We start from the raw sequence: 19,284 nt of genomic DNA, 5'->3' as shown, positions 1-19,284 counted from the left end.
GAGTTTCCAGACCAGCCTGGGCAACGTGGCAAAAACCCTCTCTCTACAAAAAAATATAGAAATTAGCCAGGCGTGGTGGCGCATGCCTGTAACGCCACCTACTCAGGAGGCTGAGACAGAATTGCTTGAACCCAGGAGGCTGAGGTTGCAGTGAGCCAGGATCTTGGCCACTGCTCTCCAGCCTGGGTGACAGAGTGAGCCTGTCTCAAAAAAAAAAAAAAAAAAAAAAAAAAGAGTGAGCAATCCTCAAAGCATCCAAGAACAACTACACGCCCCAAGGGGAAAACCAGCTGGATTGCTTAGGCCTTGGCTGTAGTCACTAAAGAATGGCATCAATCTCAGAAACCCTCAAGATGGGGTCAATTTAGGAAGAAGCTGTTTATTCTGTACTGTCTTTGGCCTCCACCTAAGGTCTGGCATCGACCCACCCTTCAGGCTCATAGTTCAGCGAGGTTAGAGCACTTAGGGAGAAGCAGGTAACACATCCAGGGTTTGAGAGAAGACCAGCACACAACTCTCAGTGATCTGGATAGAGGAAGACTAAATTACTGTGGTTCAGGCAGCCTTGCCAGGTGATGTCTTCCCAAAACTTCTCAGATGTATATTCCTCCCTGATTGTGCCACCTAGGCCTCCTTCCCTTCAGTTTGGGACTTAAAACTTCCACCAATAACGTGAGTATGTGCACCCATGCAGCAGCCTGTCCGAGGACTCACAACTGGAGACACCTCCCTGCTTGGCGCTGCCCAGAAAACTATGTAGATGGCCAAGAAACCGACTTCCATTATAAAATGTTTTTCTGTGTGTACCAGGAAAAAGATGCTCAAAATCCAAATCACCACTTTATTATGTGGCAGTCACCATGGTGCCAGCCTCTGCCTTCCCCATGTCACCCTCCTAATCCAGGGCTCTCCAACCATATTCATGTTTGCGTTTTCACAGGTCAATGTCCATTAAGGCCTTGTGCTCCCCTTTTCTTCAGTACAGGGCAGGGCCCTTATAATTTGGGTCTCAAGAATTGATAGTTGTCTCTTAACTGGTTCTGGTGAGGCGCACTCACAGCAGTGAGTGGAGGGTCCTGGGAGGGCATGGATGACGGAGGCTGCCCCTAGAGGAGCTGGATGTAGGAGCAGAGACATTTCTTGATCTTTCACTCTGCAAACTGGTCCAAGAACTTGAGGTAGGCCTGACGCTGGGGTGCAGCTGCTGGAATGAAGTGGCCACCAGAGTGGGTGAGGGTGATGGCTCCGGGAAATTGGCTGGCCAGTTGCATACTCTCCTGAGAGGGGATGACTTTGTCAGTGTCCCCAAAAACATGGAGCGAAGGCAATGACAAGGGCCTTTGCAGGATGGATTCCTTGAACCCAATGCCCCGGGGACAGAAACCAGACACCAAGATGATAAACCGTGGCAAGGGGAAGCGGGGATCGCCTGCCTGGCCCAGGGCACACACAAGGGCTGCTAGCGCAGCCCCTTGGCTGAAACCAAGAAGGCCGTCAAAAGGCCCCAGCCTGTTCAGTGCCTGTGCCACCATCCCCAGTGATTCCTCCAGGCCCCTGCATACGGCGGGCTCTTCCAATGCGGAGAAAACGTCGGCCTCCTGCTCTGAAAACCACCAGCCTCGAGGCTGCTCCTCCGGAGGGCAGGACCCTACAGCGATATGAGGAAAAAGGATGGGATTAGGGCATGGGAGGCTCCAGGAAGGAAAGAAATGAGAAAGGGCAGGAGGGTTCGAGATGACAGAGAGAAAAAGAGAGGGAATCGAGGCAAAAGTCTGCGGGAAATGAGAGGGGGGAAATGAATGGATTGGCCTGAACAGGAGACAGCGGAGGAAGACGATGAAGGCGGAAGCCTGGCAGGACAGGCTGCAGTTTGAGCAAAGAGGGTATGGGCCGCGAGAAATGAAGGGTGTGGACTGGGTGGGAGGAATGAGGGTGGACGCAGGGTGGGGGATGCTGAAGGGTGTCGAGGGGGACGAAACAAGATGGAGAAAACTGAGTGCATTTCCGGAGCGGGGCTTGTCTCACCGAAGTCTGATCTGGCGCCCTTGGGGCCCGGGGGGTCGGGGACCGGGTGCGGGCCGCTGAGGCACACGAGCTCGGCGCGACCCCGCAGCGCCTTCCTCAGCGCCCCGGTCTTCTCACGGAAGCCCCGCTCGCTCTGCCGGAAGCCCGCCAGGCACAGGACCCGCAGGGGTCGCTGCGCGGCCATTATGCCCGGCAAGGAGCGACGGAAGCACCGGAAGCGGTCTTTCCCCGAGCGGAAGCACAATGCACGGGGCGGAACCGAACGTCAGCACCGCCCCGAGGGCGGGCCTCGGAGCGCCAAGGCGTTCCCATGACAACGGCAAAAGGCGGGGCGCACCCAGAGCTGGGGCTGATACCTGAGGCCCCGGAGCACGTCAAGGAGCCAGCGGCGCCACCTTCTGGTCCCTGCAGCTGCAGTCCTCGCAAGCCACGGCTGAAGGGGGACGCGCGGACCCCTCCTGCACCTGAGGTCGCAGACTTTGGTCAGGGTCTCGCTTCTGCGACCCTGCATTTCCCTCCGCTCCGCTCCTGTGCGTTTCCCGTCGCGGTCGCAGGGCGGCGGCCTCGGCTCGTGTCGCCAGGGAGGCGGCCAGTGCCCAGGCGCGGTCTCTCCTCCCTCCTGGAAGCCCCCGCCTACCTTCCCCCGCGCGGGCCGGCCCGGGGCGTGGGGACGGCGGTCCTGGCCGTGGTTCACCGTCCAGGGCCCCAAAGAGCTGCCAGCGTAGAAGTCCATCGGGTAGGGCTGCTGCCAGGAAATGTCCCTCAGAGCCACGGCCGCCTAGGGGAGGGGAGGGAGGGACAATAACATCTTCCAGTGTTTTTCTGCCCCTGGATTACTGAATTCAGTCCTCACGACGGCCTGTGAAGGGCACACTGTCCCCTGCCACAGAAGGGAAATGTGTGGTTCAGGGCCTTGCCTAAGGCTGCACAGCTAGGAAGTGACTCCGCTGGAGAAATCGAGACAGACTCCGGAATCTATGCTGCCCACCCACCCCACTCCACTCCAGACCTCACCTTTGAGAACCACGTCCAAAGCCCACTCTCTCCCAGAGCTTGGTGTTACCTCATAGGGTGTCAGCAGCGGCTTGGGGAAGGCTGTGCCCCAGTCAATGGAGAGACGTGGACATGCCACCTGCACCCACCTGGGAAGGGAAGCCAGGTCAGACCCTAGGAAGGGCCTCCCTGTCGCCCAGGCAGCATGCTGAAGAACATGACAGTGCCCCCAGCACACCCATTCATTAACAGGCTTTATGAATCCTAAAGTAAAGACAGTGACCCACTGCTGTTTGGAATACTGTATTGTTGCGTGTTTTCTCCTGTTTCCTCTGCCGACAATGAGCTTTCCAGGGCAGCTCACTGGTGATAGTATCCCCAGAACCAAATTTAGTACCTGGTACAGGGCAGGTGTCAGCCACCGCTCAAACTCATCTCACAAGGACAAATGTGATGTTGCCATTGCCTCTGAGCCCCAAAGTCCCAAAGCAGGTATGACCCAGTTAGCCCTCCCAGGGAGGTCTCTGTAAACAGTAAAATTCCATGACCATGGAAGCAATTCCTGTTGGCTCCAGCCTTCAAGACGAGCTGGGCAAGACCCAGCTTCTAAGCTTCTTTAGCCAGTCATAGCCAGGCAGGTACTCACACATCCACCTCGGGAAGTAGGCTAAGCTTGCTGGGGAAGATCTCAGAGAGCAGCAGCCTCACAAAGGAAAGGCCCAAGGCTCGGAGTTGAGATTCCAGGTGCTGTTGGGAGAGGGAGGCAGGGTGGGGGTCACCTGGTCAAGCAGCCAAAGCTGAACCTGTGGCCTACTGGTTTTCCCAGCTGTGTTCCCAGTCACTTCCCTCCTCCAGAGGCTGTCCTGAGCCCACTGACCTCCAGGATCTTAGGACTGCCCTGGCGGCCCAAAGTGCCCAGAATAAGGCCCCAGGACTTAGCTGAGCGGGCAGTGGCTATGGCTTCTTGGCGAGCAGCCTGCATGCGCTGGTGGTCATAGTGTTCTCTGGATAGGACTTTGCTATATGGGTCATACCTGGAAAAGAAGCAGTCAGGGTCACTGTGGCAGCCACTGTCAGGACCAGTATTATGCACACAGCTCCTGACTCAGCCCCGTGGGCTCCTGAACCTTTAGGCCCCACGCAGGTAATTAAGAACAGAGGCAAGAGCGGGGACTGTCATTAGGAAGACCTGTCCCACAGCTGGAGCAGACAAGAGTGGGCGGCTTTAGGATCTCCGTGTAAACCCCAGGAGACGGGTAGGCAACAGCAGCCCTGGGGCTAATGCCCAGATCCAGGGCCCAAGTGCCTCAGACCCTTAGGGCTGGTGGCTTAGTGGCCAGGAAATGGGGATGCAACCAATTGAGGACCTCAGTGGCAGGGAATCTCACCCCTCACCAGCTGGTCAGCCCAGCCCGGCCCAGCCCATACCGGTAAGCGGGGACATTGGGGTTGGCAATCATGACAGACTCCAGATGGAAGCGGCCATCTCCAAGATACCTGCAGGGGTGGAAAGGAGGCTAAGTGTGGTTTAGGGCAGCAGAAGAGGCACTCGCTGGCTTAGAAGTCCACAGGGCTGGCCGGGCGCAGTGGCTCACGCCTGTAATCCCAGCACTTTGGGAGACCGAGGCGGGCGGATCATGAGGTCAGGAGATCAAGACCATCCTGGCTAACACGGTGAAACCCCGTCTCTACTAAAAATACAAAAAATTAGCCGGGCGTGGTGGTGGGCGCCTGTAGTCCCAGCTACTCGGGAGGCTGAGGCAGGAGAGTGGCGTGAACCCGGGAGGCGGAGCTTGCAGTGAGCTGAGATCGCGCCACTGCACTCCAGCCTGGGCGACAGAGTGAGACTCCGTCTCAAAAAGAATAAAAAAAAAAAGAAGTCCACAGGGCTGCCAGGTGCAGTGGCTCATGCCTGTAATCCCAACACTTTGGGAGGCCGAGGTGGGTGGATCACGAGGTCAGGAGATCAAGACCATCCTGGCTAACACGGTGAAACCCTGTCTCTACTAAAAATACAAAAACTTAGCTGGGCGTGGTGGCGGGCGCCTGTAGTCCCAGCTACTGGGGAGGCTGAAGCAGGATAATCACTTGAACCCGGGAGGCAGAGGCTGCAGTGAGCCGAGATCGCACCTCTGCACTCCAGCCTGGGCGACAGAACAAGACTCTGTCTCAAAAAAAAAAAAAAGTCCAGAGGACTGAGTTCACAGCTGGCTGTGCTGTGCCTCTGTGTAAACTGGGACAAGCCTTCACTTCACCTCTTGGAGCCTTGGTTTTCTCACGTGTGAAATAAGGAGTTTGAATTGGATGACTCTAAGGTCCCTCTATTTACATAATGCAGAATCTAAGAACCGTCCCACCCCAAGCTTCTGGGGAAGAGTGAAGGAGCAGCCGGCCGTGGTAAGGCCACCTGGGGTTCTAGAGATCCTCATTTGGAAGTTGGGGAACAGATTCTCCTTCACAAGCTCAATACAGATGTGGACAGTAGTGTTCAAGGAGTCATCTACGCCAGCAGTAACCAATATTTTTGGCACCGGGAACAGGTTTTGTGGAAGACACGGGTGGGATTGGGGGATGGTTTCAGGATGAAACTGTCTCACCTCAGATCATCAGGCATTAGGATCTCATAAAGATCATGCAACCTAGATCCCTCGCATGTACAGGTCACGATAGGGTTTGAGCTCCTACAAGAATCTAATGCCGCGGCGGATCTGACAGGAGGCAGAGCTCAGGCGGTCACGCTGGCTGGCCCACCCCTCACCTTCTACTGTGCGGCAGGGTTCCTAACAGGCCATGGGATCAGGGGTTGGGGACCTCTGATCTATGCTGTACATGAGGTTGCAGGGCATACAATGGCTACTTTCTGCCCAAACTAGCTCTTGGGGCCAGTTACTGAGTTATAACAAAAGCTACCGGATTTTCATTTTGTTTTTTTGAGGCAGGGTCTTACTCTGTCACCCAGGTTGAGTGACTCGGTCATGGCTCGCTGCAGCCTCAACCTCCCAGGCTCAAGCGATCCTCTCACCTAAGCCTCCTGAGGAGCTGGGACTACAGGCATGGACACTGTACCCAGCTAATTCCTTTTTTTTTTTTTTTTTTTTTTTTTTGGAGAGAACAGGGTTTCATTATGTTCCCCAAGCTGGTCTCAAACTCCTGGACATATGCAATTCTCCTGCCTTGGCCTCCCAAAGTGTTGAGATTACAGGCGTGAGCCACTGTGCCCGGCCAACAGCTACTGTTTATTGGACTTGTGCCTTCTGTGTACCAGGCATCGACTAAGTACCTGCTGTGAATTAGTTCACGCAGTCCTATCTCTTAATCCTCCCAGATACGTATAGTATACCTGTTTTACAGAAGATAACAACTGAGGCTCAGGGATGTTAAGAAACTCGCCTAGTATTAAACAGCTAGGAAGCACTGTGTCTGAGGCTCAACCCAGGCTGTACCAAGTGTGCCCCCAGACATGCTGTCCCTGACAGTAGCTTCCCAGCCCATGAAGACTACAGAGCGTGGAAGATAACCTGCCTGTGGCAGCTCCTTCTCTCCCTCTTGGAGACCACACTTCATTCTGATGAATGGCTAACATTCAGGGTGTCCCTCCCTCCAACATACACTTTGAGGACCCCAAGGGTAGAGACTGAGTGACGTGGGCACAGGGGGAATGCCGCTCAGTGCTGCTCGGGGAGCAGGGCTGCCAGATCTGGGCTGGGGAAGGCCCTGATGTGGGCCTATCTAGGGACAGGGGTGTCAGGCCTGTGGAAACAGCCTCCGAAGCCCCAGAGGTGGGACTGAGTCAGGGAGCGCCCCTCCCTCCCTGCCATTAGTACGGAACGGGGCTCCCTTCCCTAGTCCCAGTCGGGGGAGCCGTCGGCTCTCAGGCTGGCTGCATTCACACAACATTAAGCATTTCCATTACCTAAAATAATTAGGCGGCAGGAGACACGCTGCTTCTGCTTGTTAGCTGTCCGGATGGTAAATTAATGGGGCTGCAGCCTGGGCGTGCCCATCCATCTTCTCCAATTATATTCCCACCATTTCCAGCCCACCCTCAACCCCCATCAGGCCCTCTGATTCCTGCCCCCACCCTGCACAGCCTTCTGGATGATGGACTGGGCAGTGGAGAAAGCGACAGTAAACCTGAGGTCTGCTCCCTGTTTGGTCCCTACCTTGCAGTGTGACCTCGGGCTCACAGGTAAGGAGCATTAGATTTGGTTTCTTTCCTGGATGATGAACCTCAGGCTCCCTCCCAGGGTACACGCATGTCTCTAGGACTTACTTGGCCCCCATTTTTAACTTACACAACGGCCTCCACCTCTTTGGACAGTCGGGGGGATGTGCAGCCCAGGATCTCTCCAGGGGACAGGGGCTTGCACTGTGGGACACTCACACGATACTCGGCTTTCAGCTCCTGGGCGGCTGCCTGTAGGAATGACGAGGGAAGTGAAGCCAGCGGCTGGGGCAGGAGAGCCAGGGCTGAGAAACAGCCTGGAGCACCTGGGGATCCCGCAACAGCTGGAGAATGGCCGCTGTCCACCCTGCGGGAGGCCGAGGATCCTCGTTCCACCCACCTGCAAGGTCGACACAAACTGAATGGTGCTGACCAGGGCAAGGGCAGTGGCTGGGGGAAAGGTGAGGCGGAGAGAGTCCAGGAGGTGCGTAGTGTCTATCCGGATGTCCACAAAGACGTACAGCACCCGGAAGTCTTGGGCCGAGGTGTCCATGGGAACTGTGGGAGGGAGGAGTTCAGGGGCTGTTTGGGAAGGCAGGAGCAGCAGAGGGCCCGGCCAGGCTCAGGTCTCTGAGCAGCCAGGCGCAGTGGCTTCAGCCTGGGGGTAAAAGGACAGGGTAGGAGAAGAGGGGGGTCACAGATCCCCTAGAAGCTCCTTCTCAATCAGACTTCTCTGTCACCCGGCCGGGGCCCAGCCTGCTCTACAACCAACAGCCTTTCAAACACCTGCATCTGGGACAGAGCACCGTTGCCAAGGCAACCAAATCCAAAGGAAAGATCTACCTGCAGAGCGGGAAGGCAGAGGCCACCCCAGAAACCAGGAGGGACCTTGTGTCTCCAAGCAGGACAAGAAGGCACTGCCATGGGGAAGATGAATGTGCAGCCTGCCTCCCTGCCAGCCCCGCCACCGTCCAGGTGTCCTGGCCCCACCATACTCAGGCAACTGTGGCCGTAGTGCACCAAGAAGTCAGCTCCCAGGGCCCTCGCTGTGAAGTCATCCACACAGCAAGCCCCGTAGGTCACGTCACCCATCACCATCACTTCGGCCTCCGTGAACCTGCGGGCGCAGGGGTGGGGAACGGTGGGACAGGGACACGGGGACTGAGGTAGGAGAGACCCAACCCTGGGAGGGTGTCTCAGGGCCCAGCTCCTCTCTCCCTACCTCTCCCAGTTCCTCGGGATGGCAGCTGCCACTTCTGCCAACAAAGATTAGGAGGGGCACAGCTGCCGCCTGCCCCAGCCTGGCAGCCGCTCCTGGAACTGTTGCTGCGTGAGGACCCTCGTTCCTCTACCCAGGCTCAGGCTGCAGGAGGGACCCCAACCCTCACTCCGGCACACGTGGGGTCAAAACACAGACACCCCATGCCCTGACTCACCCACCCAGAGCCGTGAGCACGCACACACACCCAAAGGTCCTCACTCCCGCGCTGAGTGCTGTGGTGGGCATGGGCGTGGCTGTATGAATACACACAGCCTCCCTCTTGCCGGGACCCCCACTCCCTCCCCACCACAGGCAGGGTCCTCTCGCCCGGGCCCCCACTCCCTCCCCACCACAGGCAGGGCCCCCACCCCCTCCCCACCACAGGCAGGGCCCCCTCGCCTGGACCCCCACTACCTCCCCACCACAGGCAGGGTCCTCTCGCCTGGACCCCCACCCCCTCCCCACCACAGGCAGGGCCCCCTCGCCTGGACCCCCACTACCTCCCCACCACAGGCAGGGCCCTCTCGCCTGGACCCCCACTCCCTCCCCACCACAGACAGGGCCCTCTCGCCCGGGCCCCCACTCCCTCCCCACCACAGGCAGGGCCCCCACCCCTTCCCCATCACAGGCAGGGCCTCCTCGCCTGGACCCCCACTACCTCCCCACCACAGGCAGGGCCCTCTCGCCTGGACCCCCACTACCTGCCCACCACAGGCAGGGCCCTTTCGCCCAGACCCCCACTACCTCCCCACCACAGGCAGGGCCCCCACCCACTCCCCACCACAGGCAGGGCCCCCTCGCCTGGACCCCCACTACCTCCCCACCACAGGCAGGGCCCTCTCGCCTGGACCCCCACTACCTGCCCACCACAGACAGGGCCCTCTCGCCCGGGGCCCCCACTACCTCCCCACCACAGGCAGGGCCCTCTCGCCTGGACCCCCACTACCTGCCCACCACAGGCAGGGCCCTTTCGCCCAGACCCCCACTACCTCCCCACCACAGGCAGGGCCCCCTCGCCTGGACCCCCACTCCCTCCCCACCACAGACAGGGCCCTCTCGCCTGGACCCCCACTCCCTCCCCACCACAGACAGGGCCCTCTCGCCCGGGGCCCCCACTCCCTCCCCACCACAGGCAGGGTCCTCTCGCCCGGGCCCACACTCCCTCCCCACCACAGGCAGGGCCCCCTCACCTGGACCCCCACTACCTCCCCACCACAGGCAGGGCCCTCTCGCCTGCACCCCCACTACCTGCCCACCACAGGCAGGGCCCTTTCGCCCAGACCCCCACTACCTCCCCACCACAGGCAGGGCCCCCTCGCCTGGACCCCCACTACCTCCCCATCACAGGCAGGGCCCCCACCCCCTCCCCACCACAGGCAGGGCCCTCTCGCCCGGACCCCCACCCACTCCCCACCACAGGCAGGGCCCCCTCGCCTGGACCCCCACTACCTCCCCATCACAGACAGGGCCCCCTCCCCACCACAGGCAGGGCCCCCTCGCCTGGACCCCCACTCCCTCCCCACCACAGACAGGGCCCTCTCGCCTGGACCCCCACTCCCTCCCCACCACAGACAGGGCCCTCTCGCCTGGACCCCCACTACCTCCCCACCACAGGCAGGGCCCTCTCGTCCGGACCCCCACCCCCTCCCCACCACAGGCAGGGCCCCCTCACCCGGACCCCCACCCCCTCCCCCCCACAGGCAGGGCCGCCTCGCCTGGACCCCCACTACCTCCCCATCACAGGCAGGGCCCTCTAGCCCGGACCCCCACTACCTCCCCACCACAGGCAGGGCCTGCTCGCCCGAACCCCTACCCCCTTCCCACCACAGGCAGGGCCCTCTCGCCTGGACCCCCACTCCCTCCCCACCGCAGGCAGGGCCCTTGGTGCCCAGGATGGGGGGACCCAGGCACAGCTCCCCCATAGCACATGGCACCACCTACACGCCTCCTGCATCAGGAAGAGGAGGCTCTGGCCAGAACACTGCCGTGGGAACTGCTGCCAGGCCTGAATCACTGGGGGAGGGGGTGGGTGGGGAAGACCTTGTACCCCTGAACTCACCCTAGGAATGGAGGAGAACCCCCTCTTCCTTGAAAGAGACTCACACTTGGGGCGTGGAGCCTGGCTCAGTGACTGGGGTCCCCCCATCCTTCCCCTGGGGGTGTGGCAGTGGAAGAGTTGAGCTCCTGCTAGTCACCCCCTCCTCCACCCCCTTCCCCAAATCAGGCTGTGCCCAGAAGCAGATTATTCACCTCCTTAGAATGCAGCCCAGGCGTCTGAGTCAGCCACAGCACTTAATTTTTTATAGATTAAAATGTATGCAAATTGGCCTGAGCCCCAGAGAGCATCCCCAAGGGGCAAGACGGTGGGAGCAGGGAAGTGAGTCTGTGGCAACAAGATGGGGCAGCAGGGGAGGGAGGGCAGCAGCAGGGGAGGGGGATGGGGCAGCAGCAGGGGAGGGGGATGGGGCAGCAGCAGGGGAGGGGGATGGGGCAGCAGCAGGGGAGGGGGATGGGGCAGCAGGGGAGGGGGATGGGGCAGCAGGGGAGTGGGGGAGGAGGAGAGGGGGCAGCAGGGGAGGGGGGAGCAGGGGAGGGGGAAGGGGAGTAGGGGAAGGGAATGGGGCAGCAGGGGAGGGGATGGGGAAACTGGGGAGGGGGATGGGGAGCAGGGGAGGGGGAGGGGGGAGGGGAGGTGGAAGGGGAGGGGAGAGGGAGGGGGAGCAGGGGAGGGGGAGGGGGAGCAGGGGAGGGGAAGGGGGGAGAAGAGAGGTTTGGGGGAGCAGGGGAGGGAGGGTGGCAGCAGGGGAGGGGGATGGGGGAGCAGGGGAGGGGGATGGGGGAGCAGGGGAGGGGGAGGGAGGAGCAGGGGAGGGCGATGGGGCAGCAGGGGAGTGGGAGGTTCCCAGCATGAGATGACCTCCCCTTTCTTCGTTCCCCTCCCCTGTTCCTGTGCTGGTTCCAGATGGCTGAGCTCTCACCCTCCCCACCAAGGATGGCTCATTGTATTGCAGAAACTTAGAGTGACAGGGGTAGGATGTAGAGGAACTGAATACCTTCTCCCAGGCACCTCCCCACTCCAAACCCATCCTTGCCCTACTTCCCCAAATGTGCCCAAGGAACAGGTGCCCCCCGCCGCCCCCCACCGGCAGACCTCCCACTGATCACTCAGCGCATTTCAGGGGCAGCTTGGAGAATTCTTAGGTTCCTCCCCAGGTCCTACCACCTGCTCTGGGTCTAGCTTTGAAGACACTGGGATTGATTTCTTTCTCTGTCCCAAATGTTTAGGGGAGGGGGGGTTTGCAGGGACAAGCAGGGCTCTCAGCAAGCTGGGAGATTTGTTTTGGGTTTTCCCTGAGTGTGTGTATGGTTGTGGGAGGGAAAGGGGGAAGGTGGAGGTTCAGAAGGAAAAAATGCCCGCCACTAGGGCTTTACCCACCCGGGTAATGAGCATAGGGGGTGGGGGAAGCCTGGCTCACCCTCCTCTCCAGTGCCCCAAGCCTCACCTTTCCAAGATATCCACAATGGTACAGGCAAAGAGGAGGAGGCCTTCCGGCATCTGCAAGGCCACTGCAAGACGAGCAGAGACATGAGAGGTGGAGGGCTAGGAAGGGGCTGCAAGGGGGACACTGTCCCATCTGGGCCAGGCAACCTCTCCACCCCCACCCCAGCTCAATGATCACGGGCTCACCCTTCTTGGCCTGGGCTTGTTGGATCCTCCAGATGGTCTTGGGGATCTCAAAGTTGTAGTTGGAAGGCAGGACCCGCATTGCTGCCTGCAGCTGAGGGTTCTTCAGGATCTCAGGGGGGATCTGATTGGCCACGCGGCCCCGAGGGGCCCGACCTAGAATGGATATAAGGCCTGAGTTGGTGTCTGTCTTTGGCCGAAGCCAGATTGAGATGGAATAGGGATCCCTTTTCAGGGCCTGCCGGTGCCCCCCCTCAAGCATAGAAATAAAAATTTTGAGTCATCTCAAGAAAAATCCCAGGCATCTTAGCTAGCCCTACAACCAGCAATTAGGGAATTAAATAACTTGCTAAACAAGAAGATAATAAACAACAGTCACCCAAGTCAGAGTCACGAGATGTCTGGTTCCCTATAGAAACTACACATAACACCTTGACATATATCCCTAAGTTATTTTTCAGAAACCAGGACCCCCACCCCCCCACCAGGTGAAAAATGCCAACTAATTGCTGTCATGTAAGACCTCAGACAGACTGAAGCCAGAAAATAGGTAAGAAAGTTCCATAAATTCCCCAGCCCTTAATTCACTTTAAAGATCCCCAGAAGCCCAGCCTTTAAAAACCCTCTGCAGCCGGGCGCGGTGGCTCACGCCTGTAATCCCAGCACTTTGGGAGGCTGAGGTGGGCGGATCACGAGATCAGGAGATCGAGACCATCCTGGCTAACACGGGGAAATACTACTCTCTACTAAAAATACAAAAAATTAGCCGGGCCTGGTGGCAGGCACCTGTAGTCCCAGCTAAGGCAGGAAAATGGCGTGAACCCGGGAGGCGGAGCTTGCAGTGAGCCGAGATCGCGCCGCTGCACTCCAGCCTGGGCAACAGAGCGAGACACCATCTCAAAAATAAGTAAATAAATAAATAATAAATAAAATAAAAACCCTTTGCTTGTAAGCCATCAGGAAGTTTAGGTCTTAAGCTTTAGCTGCCCAGTCTCCCTGCTTGGTGCCTTACAATAAATGCTTGTTCTCTCCCTGCAAATCTCAATGTCAGTGTTTGGCTTTTGCTTTGTGTGGATGGGAAGACCCAAGTTGAGTTTGGTAACAAGACCCAGCTAAGCTGTTAACTCCACCAAGTTTAAGGGCCAGATCCAGACACCAAGGGGGTTGGCCCAGCTTTCGTTCTCACTGAATTCATCCTGAAGGTAGAGACAATTCATTAAGCCAGAAGGTAACCGGTATAATTTCTATGTTGTGAAATCACTGGGAATCGAAGACTTGAGCCCATGAATAGAATATGGCTCACCTTCTTCCTCAGGAGAGCAGAGGTGACACCAGGGGCTAAGGGGCAAAGAATGAGTCTGAGTCCATATACTGCTCCCTGATAGAGAACAGCCCTGCGGAAAACCTAAGAGTCAGTCTAGCCAGCCCAGCCAGCCTGGGAGAATGTCCCCCCTCTCCCACCTCCTGAGGACACCTTGCAGTTTTGAGCTTCTAGATATGAGGTCTATAAGCAAACCGTTAAACATGAATACTAACTTAAAAGACTGCCCTCCTGACTCAGAACCCCACCGACTGTGGCCACACTGTTCGTTCTTTCACGCTTACTTCTCCTCATTTAAAAGGGAAATAAACATCATACATTTGACTGACTTAGCTGTCCCATTGCTCCTCCTTACTCTTAAACCAGGAAGGATGGAAAGAACACTTGAGTCAGGGTGGTGGACGTACCAGTAAGGACAGAAAAGTGACCTTGTCCCTTAGGGACCAGCAGTCTAGGGGGGGGAAAGACAGGTATACACATAATTACAACTCCTGGAGTAAAGGGGAAACCGTAGCCCTTAGCAAACTGCAACTCTTACTCTGGTCTCATCCTACTCCTAAGTAGGATAAAAAATAATAAGCTGAATAAACAATTCATCTTATTATTTTTTAAGGCAGGGTCTCACTCCATCACCCAGGCTGGAGTGCAGGGGCGAAATCATGGTCCACTGCGGCCTCGACCTCCTGGGCTCAAACGATAATCCTCCCACCTCAGCCTCCCCAGTAGCTAGGACCACAGGCATGTGCCAAGACGCAGGGCTAATTTTTTTTTTTTTTTTTTTTTTTTTTTTGAGACAGAGTCTCACTCTGTCTGTTGGCCAGGCTGGAGTGCAGTGGTGCAATCTCGGCTCACTGCAACCTCAGCCTCTCGGACTCAAGCAATTCTCCTGCCTCAGCCTCCCGAGTAGCTGGGATTACAGGCGTGTGCTACCACACTCGGCTAATTTTTGTATTTTTAGTAGAGACAGGGTTTCACCATGTTGGCCAGGCTGGTCTCAAACTCCTAACCTCAGGTAATCCGCCCGCCTCAGCCTCCCAGAGTGCTGGGATTACAGGTGTAAGCCACCGTGCCCGGCCACGCACGGCTATTTTTTATTTTTTTGTGCATACAGGGTCCCCCTATGTTGCCCAGACTGGTGTGGAATTCCTGGGCTCACACAATCCTCCTTAGCCTCCCAAAGTGCTCAGACTAAAGGTGTAAGCCACTATGCCCTGCCCCGACAATTAAGCTTAGTTCAACCCCGTTATCTCTTCAGGAGCCACAGAGTCTGAGGATATGAAAAGGCAAGAAATTAACTTATTCAACGAGTATGTATTGAGACTGTGCTATGTGCCACAACTTCTGCTAGGGCCCCACACTATGATAGGAGGGACCCGCCCAGACATGAGGCTTCACCCACTGTGTGGGCGGCGGTGGGGATGGTCCAGCGGAGGCTGGGGCCCTGAGATCAGATTTGAACGTTACCACTGCTATGGTTTTTGGGCAGTTGTTTCAAAAGCCTTGGACAATCAGCCTAGGCTTCCTAGGCGCATTACAGATCCTCCTCTGACAGGTCCCTAGTGGTCGCTGGGGTGTAAGGAACTGCTAACATTAGCCCTTCAATGTGTCCCAGGGACCAGTAGGCACCTCCTCCTTTATCACGTGGCTATGATATGTTTACATTAACATTCCCCCAGTAGACTGAGATCTCTGATTCTAGTACCTGCACCCAGCGCAGGCCTGGCATTCGGTGGGCGCTCAGTTAATGCCTGGCGAATGAAACCTTTTGCCTCTTCCCTGAAAGCATTCCCTGAGGGCGCACTCGTAAAATGCCCGCTGCATCTGGCCTGGCCCTTTCCCTCCCCGTCGAGTCCATTTTATCCGTCTGCCCGCCAAGACAAGGCTGTAGTTTCCGATTGGAGGATTAAGGGCTGCTCTCGGTCGTGCCCTAAAGCTGCAAAAGACTGGTACCCCTGGGCTCCGGCTGACAGCGACCCCGAGCTGGTGACGGCGGCCCAAGGCAACTAACAGCGGGATCTAGCGGAGAAAGGCGCCGCCGCCGTTAAAGGGGGTTGGTCCTGTCCCTAACTTGGGGGCCCCGCCCCGAGATGCGAGGTCTGGAGGGCGCAGCGTTCCAGCACCCACCTCTGCCAGGGCCGTTTCGGCCGCCCTGCTCCGCTGCCCCGGATACAACCAGCGCCGCCATCACCTGCCTGCGCATGTGGTACTAAAAAGACAGCGCTGGAAGAACGCGGAGAGCGCAGACATTGCGATCGATCGCCGATCGGTCAGCGGGGGCGGGGGATACCCGCTGGGCGGGGCCATAAAGGAGGAGATAGGGGCGGGGCTGTAGTGGGCTCCACCCCAGCCCAGAATGCCGGGACTCAGGATTCCCTAGAGGTCCCCGACTATGGCAGTTGCCCTTGCCCTGCGACTTAGTCTCCTACTCCTCTCCCCGGCCGGGCACGAGCCTGGCACTCCCGGACCGGTGCTCTCCTATGTGCGAACTCCCTGCACGAACTCTGCAGGCCGAGTCTTGTGAAGGGGACACCCACCAGATGTTCCTTGAGCCCCCCCTGCCAGTCTCCCCTCCTGGTAAGCAGTGGTCGGTCACCCGGCCGCCGTGTGGGGCCACGTTCCCTACTAGGGGGACTCCACTGTCCGGCAGGACAGAACTCAGGGACCACCAGCCCAGCTCCAAGTTGAGAGTCTTGGTGCAGGTTTCTGGATCGCCCTTATCAGCTTTTTAAATTACTTTTTTTGAGACAGGGTCTTGGTCTGTCGCCCAGGCTGGAGTGCAGTGGTGCGATCATGGTTCACAGCAGTCTCAACCTTCTGGGCTCAAGTCATCTTCCTGCCTCAGCCCCCTGAGTACCCGGGACCACAGGCGTACATTCAGCTAATTTTTTTTTTAGTAGAGATAAGGTTTCACTATTTTGCTCAAGCTGGTCTTGAACCTCTGGACTCAAGCAATCCTCCCACTTTGGCCTCCCAAAGTGCTGGGATTACAGGCGCGAGCCACTGCACCCAGCCTTTATCACCTTTAGAATCCACTGCGTAGACCCTGTAGAAACTGCCCCTCTGGGGAAGGCCCACAGCCTGAGGGTACTTTCCTGGGAAGGTGGGCAGTGGAGGACTGTGATGTCTAACCCTTCTGGACCCTGGCCAACCTTTGCCCTGCCCCTCAGGGCTGGTCTTTCTCCTGATCACTGGCCAGAGCCCCAGAGACCCCAAAGAGAAGACAGCCAGTGAGATGGCTTTGACCTTTGGAAGAGCAAAGTACCTGCAGGACTGGCCCTCAGCAGTCTGTCCCGGGGAACAATGGTCTTCCAGGGCTGACGGTCTACCCAGCCCCCTGGCATCCTCCTCCTCTCTCTGCGGTGGTGCTGTGAGCACAGCTGGCCCTTTAAGTCAGCTCTGTGGCCTCGGGCTCCCCCAGAGGCCCTCCCTGCTTGGAAACCCCTAATTAAGGTGCAGGGAGAAGTAAAAACAAGCAGCCAGAGACAGGCCCTGCCTGGGAGGCTGCCCAGAGAGGAGGAATGGCTGGACAGGCAGGGAGTGAGCAGCTGAGGGACCATCACCAAGGGTCAGTGCTGTGCCCCCCAGGCCACCGGCACTCTTAGGACAGGTAGCTCTAGACAGAAAAGTGACCAATGTGGGTCCCAGGAACACTCCCCTCAACTCGATAAGCATCCGGACTAGACCTTCCCATCTCCCCCCAGCTTCTCTGGATCCCCAGGGTGCAAGATCTGAATTCCAGGAGCTCAGCCCCTCCTCTCTCAGGACACCGCTGCCCAGCCTGTGGACAGCCTTAGCTGTGACTGCAGCATGGAGTTTCAAGGGGAAAGGACTGGCTCCAATTGAGCAATGGCTTCTCCCTAGCAGGCGCCATATCCCTTGGGACCTTTCCCTCATCAGAGGTGGGGCCTGTTTGATGGCGAAGGTCCCATCCCTCTTGTAACATTGCCCCGCACCCGCTGTGCCTAATGAGCTGCTCTGGCCCCCATTAGGAAGCCGGATGATGCCTAGGAGAACTGGACATGAAGAACAGATGTGAGAATGCTTCCCCAAGACCCCGTGGTGCAGGACATTGGGGGCTGCCATTCAGCTTGGGCTGAGGGCACCTCCATCTGTCTGTGGGGGTCTCCCTGCCTGAGTTACTCAGCAGTCTGAGTAATTACTGCCTGACAAGAAGGCGGGCACAGTGCACCCCCACAGTACACCACAACACCCGCCTTCACTCGCCCCCACTCCCTGGCTGGACTCCAAGGCAGCACCCAACCCTCCTGAGGCCTGAAATAACTCTGCTTCTCACACTCACGCCCAGCCCCAGCCAACTTTTCCTAAGACGCTAGAGTTTGTGGGCTAGGGGGTCATGGGGAGGCGGCTTGGAGAGGTGGAAGGAGGATTATCCCACATTCAGGCCCTGAGTCAGGCCCACACTTTATCGCTGATCTGTGATGTGACGTTGAGCAAGTTGTTCATCCTCTCTGGGCCTCGGTGTACTTACAGAGGACCTCTCAGGCTCCCAGTGTCAGGGCTAAGGCAGGCAGTGGGGTGAGCACTGCCTTGTAGCTGGTGGCTAAGAGAAGGAATACCTCACCTTCTGTTCTACGCCAAGAGGGACCAATCTTTTTTTGTTCGTGTTTAACTGCTCCTGTGGCCATGGGCAGTGTGCCCAGAGTAGCAGCCATCAATCTTTTTTTATCTTTAAACATTTTTTTGAAACAGAGATGGAGTCTCACACTGTTGCCCAGGCTGGTCTCAAACTCCTGGCCTTAAGCAATCCTCCCACCCCAGCCTTCCAAAGTGGTGAGATTATAGGTGTGAGCCCATGGTCCTCAGGAAGGACCAATCTTATCTATCTTCAGAACAAGGTTACTTCTCACCTTCAAGCATCTACGTGGAATGCCCTTCCCCCTTCTTAGTGTGGTGAACTCAGCCTTCAAGACCTAACTCCAAGGGCACCTCTTCTGTGACTGTTTCCTGATTATCCGGTAGCCCGTGGCAGAGCTAGCAGAGCCCTTTCGCAGTCTTTGTGACTTCTGTCAGTCACACTCTAAGATGGTTTGCGGGTCTTTCTTTTCCCACGACACCTGAAGCTTCTGGAAGTCCAAGCCCAGAGCCTTAGCTCAAATCTGAAGCTTCAGTGCCACCAAATGCAGGTGTGAGTGAATACGTCAGACTGGCCTTCTTTTTTTTGTTTGTTTTGTTTTTTTGAGACAGTCTCGCTCTGTCACCCAGGCATGAGTGCAGTGGTGTGATCTCAGCTCATTGCAACCTCCATCTCCTGGGTTCAAGAGATTCTCCCGTAGCCTCCCAAGTAGCTGGGATTACAGGCGCACACCACCACGCTCGGCTAATTTTTGTATTTTTAATAGAGACGGGGTTTCACCTTGGCCAGGCTGGTCTCGAACTCCTGACCTCAAGTGATCTGCTCAGCTCAGCCTCCCAAAGTGCTGGGATTACAGGTGTGAGCCACCGCGCCCAGCCTGGCCCTTTTTGTTTGTTTGTTTTTTGAGACAGAGTCTCACTCTGTCACCCAGGCTGGAGTGCAGTGGCGCGATCTCGGCTCACTCCAACCTCTGCCTCCCGGGTTCAAGCGAGTCTCCTGCCTCAGCCTCCCGAGTACCTGGGATTACAGGCGCCTGCCGCCATGCCCGGCTAATTTTTGTATTTTTATTAGAGACCGGGTTTCACCATGCGGGCCAGGCTGGTCTCGAACTCCTGACCTCGTGATCTGCCTGCCTCCGCCTCCCAAAGTGCTAGGATTACAGGCGTGAGCCACCGCGCCCAGCCCTGACCTTCTTTTTGACCTTCCTATCATGTCACCTTTTCCTACAAGGAGGGATTCA

The 19,284-nt window shown here is 57.5% G+C and overlaps 1 protein-coding gene across 11 annotated transcripts; it reads right to left on the bottom strand.

The window, feature by feature from the left end:
- Positions 1 to 827: 827 nt before the first annotated feature.
- DPH1 (diphthamide biosynthesis 1) lies at positions 828 to 15,723 on the bottom strand. Of its 11 annotated transcripts, none has more exons than XM_055101948.2 (12): positions 15,575 to 15,723; positions 12,133 to 12,285; positions 11,948 to 12,011; positions 8,179 to 8,300; positions 7,584 to 7,741; positions 7,314 to 7,435; positions 4,447 to 4,515; positions 3,896 to 4,052; positions 3,665 to 3,765; positions 3,089 to 3,167; positions 2,382 to 2,803; positions 828 to 1,648 (listed from the first exon to the last, which is right to left on the bottom strand). In XM_055101948.2, exons 1-12 carry the CDS (start codon positions 15,648 to 15,650, stop codon positions 1,495 to 1,497), a joined length of 1,677 nt encoding a protein of 558 aa, XP_054957923.1. In that variant the 5' UTR covers positions 15,651 to 15,723; the 3' UTR covers positions 828 to 1,494. The 11 variants fall into 11 exon arrangements, with proteins under 11 accessions (XP_054957923.1, XP_054957926.2, XP_054957925.1 ...); XM_055101951.2 differs by having other exon boundaries at positions 828 to 2,489; positions 2,663 to 2,803; XM_055101950.2 differs by having other exon boundaries at positions 3,959 to 4,052.
- Between the last annotated feature and the right edge of the window lie 3,561 nt (positions 15,724 to 19,284).

The sequence above is a fragment of the Pan paniscus genome, chromosome 19, assembly GCF_029289425.2.
Source record: "Pan paniscus chromosome 19, NHGRI_mPanPan1-v2.0_pri, whole genome shotgun sequence".
In the NCBI taxonomy this organism is placed as follows: domain Eukaryota; kingdom Metazoa; phylum Chordata; class Mammalia; order Primates; family Hominidae; genus Pan; species Pan paniscus.
Note: the sequence above shows the minus strand (reverse complement) of the source record. Positions and strands in the feature narration are given on the sequence as shown.

What these genes read in the sequence shown, in the direction of transcription:
- DPH1 (XM_055101948.2), bottom strand. Translation starts at nt 15,650, where the DNA reads ATGCGCAGGCAGGTGATGGCGGCGCTGGTTGTATCCGGGGCAGCGGAG. An exon ending in CCGAAACGGCCCTGGCAGAG is followed by an intron (nt 12,286 to 15,574) that starts GTGGGTGCTGGA and finishes TATCCATTCTAG; the next exon opens with GTCGGGCCCCTCGGGGCCGC. An exon ending in ACAAGCCCAGGCCAAGAAGG is followed by an intron (nt 12,012 to 12,132) that starts GTGAGCCCGTGA and finishes CTCGTCTTGCAG; the next exon opens with TGGCCTTGCAGATGCCGGAA.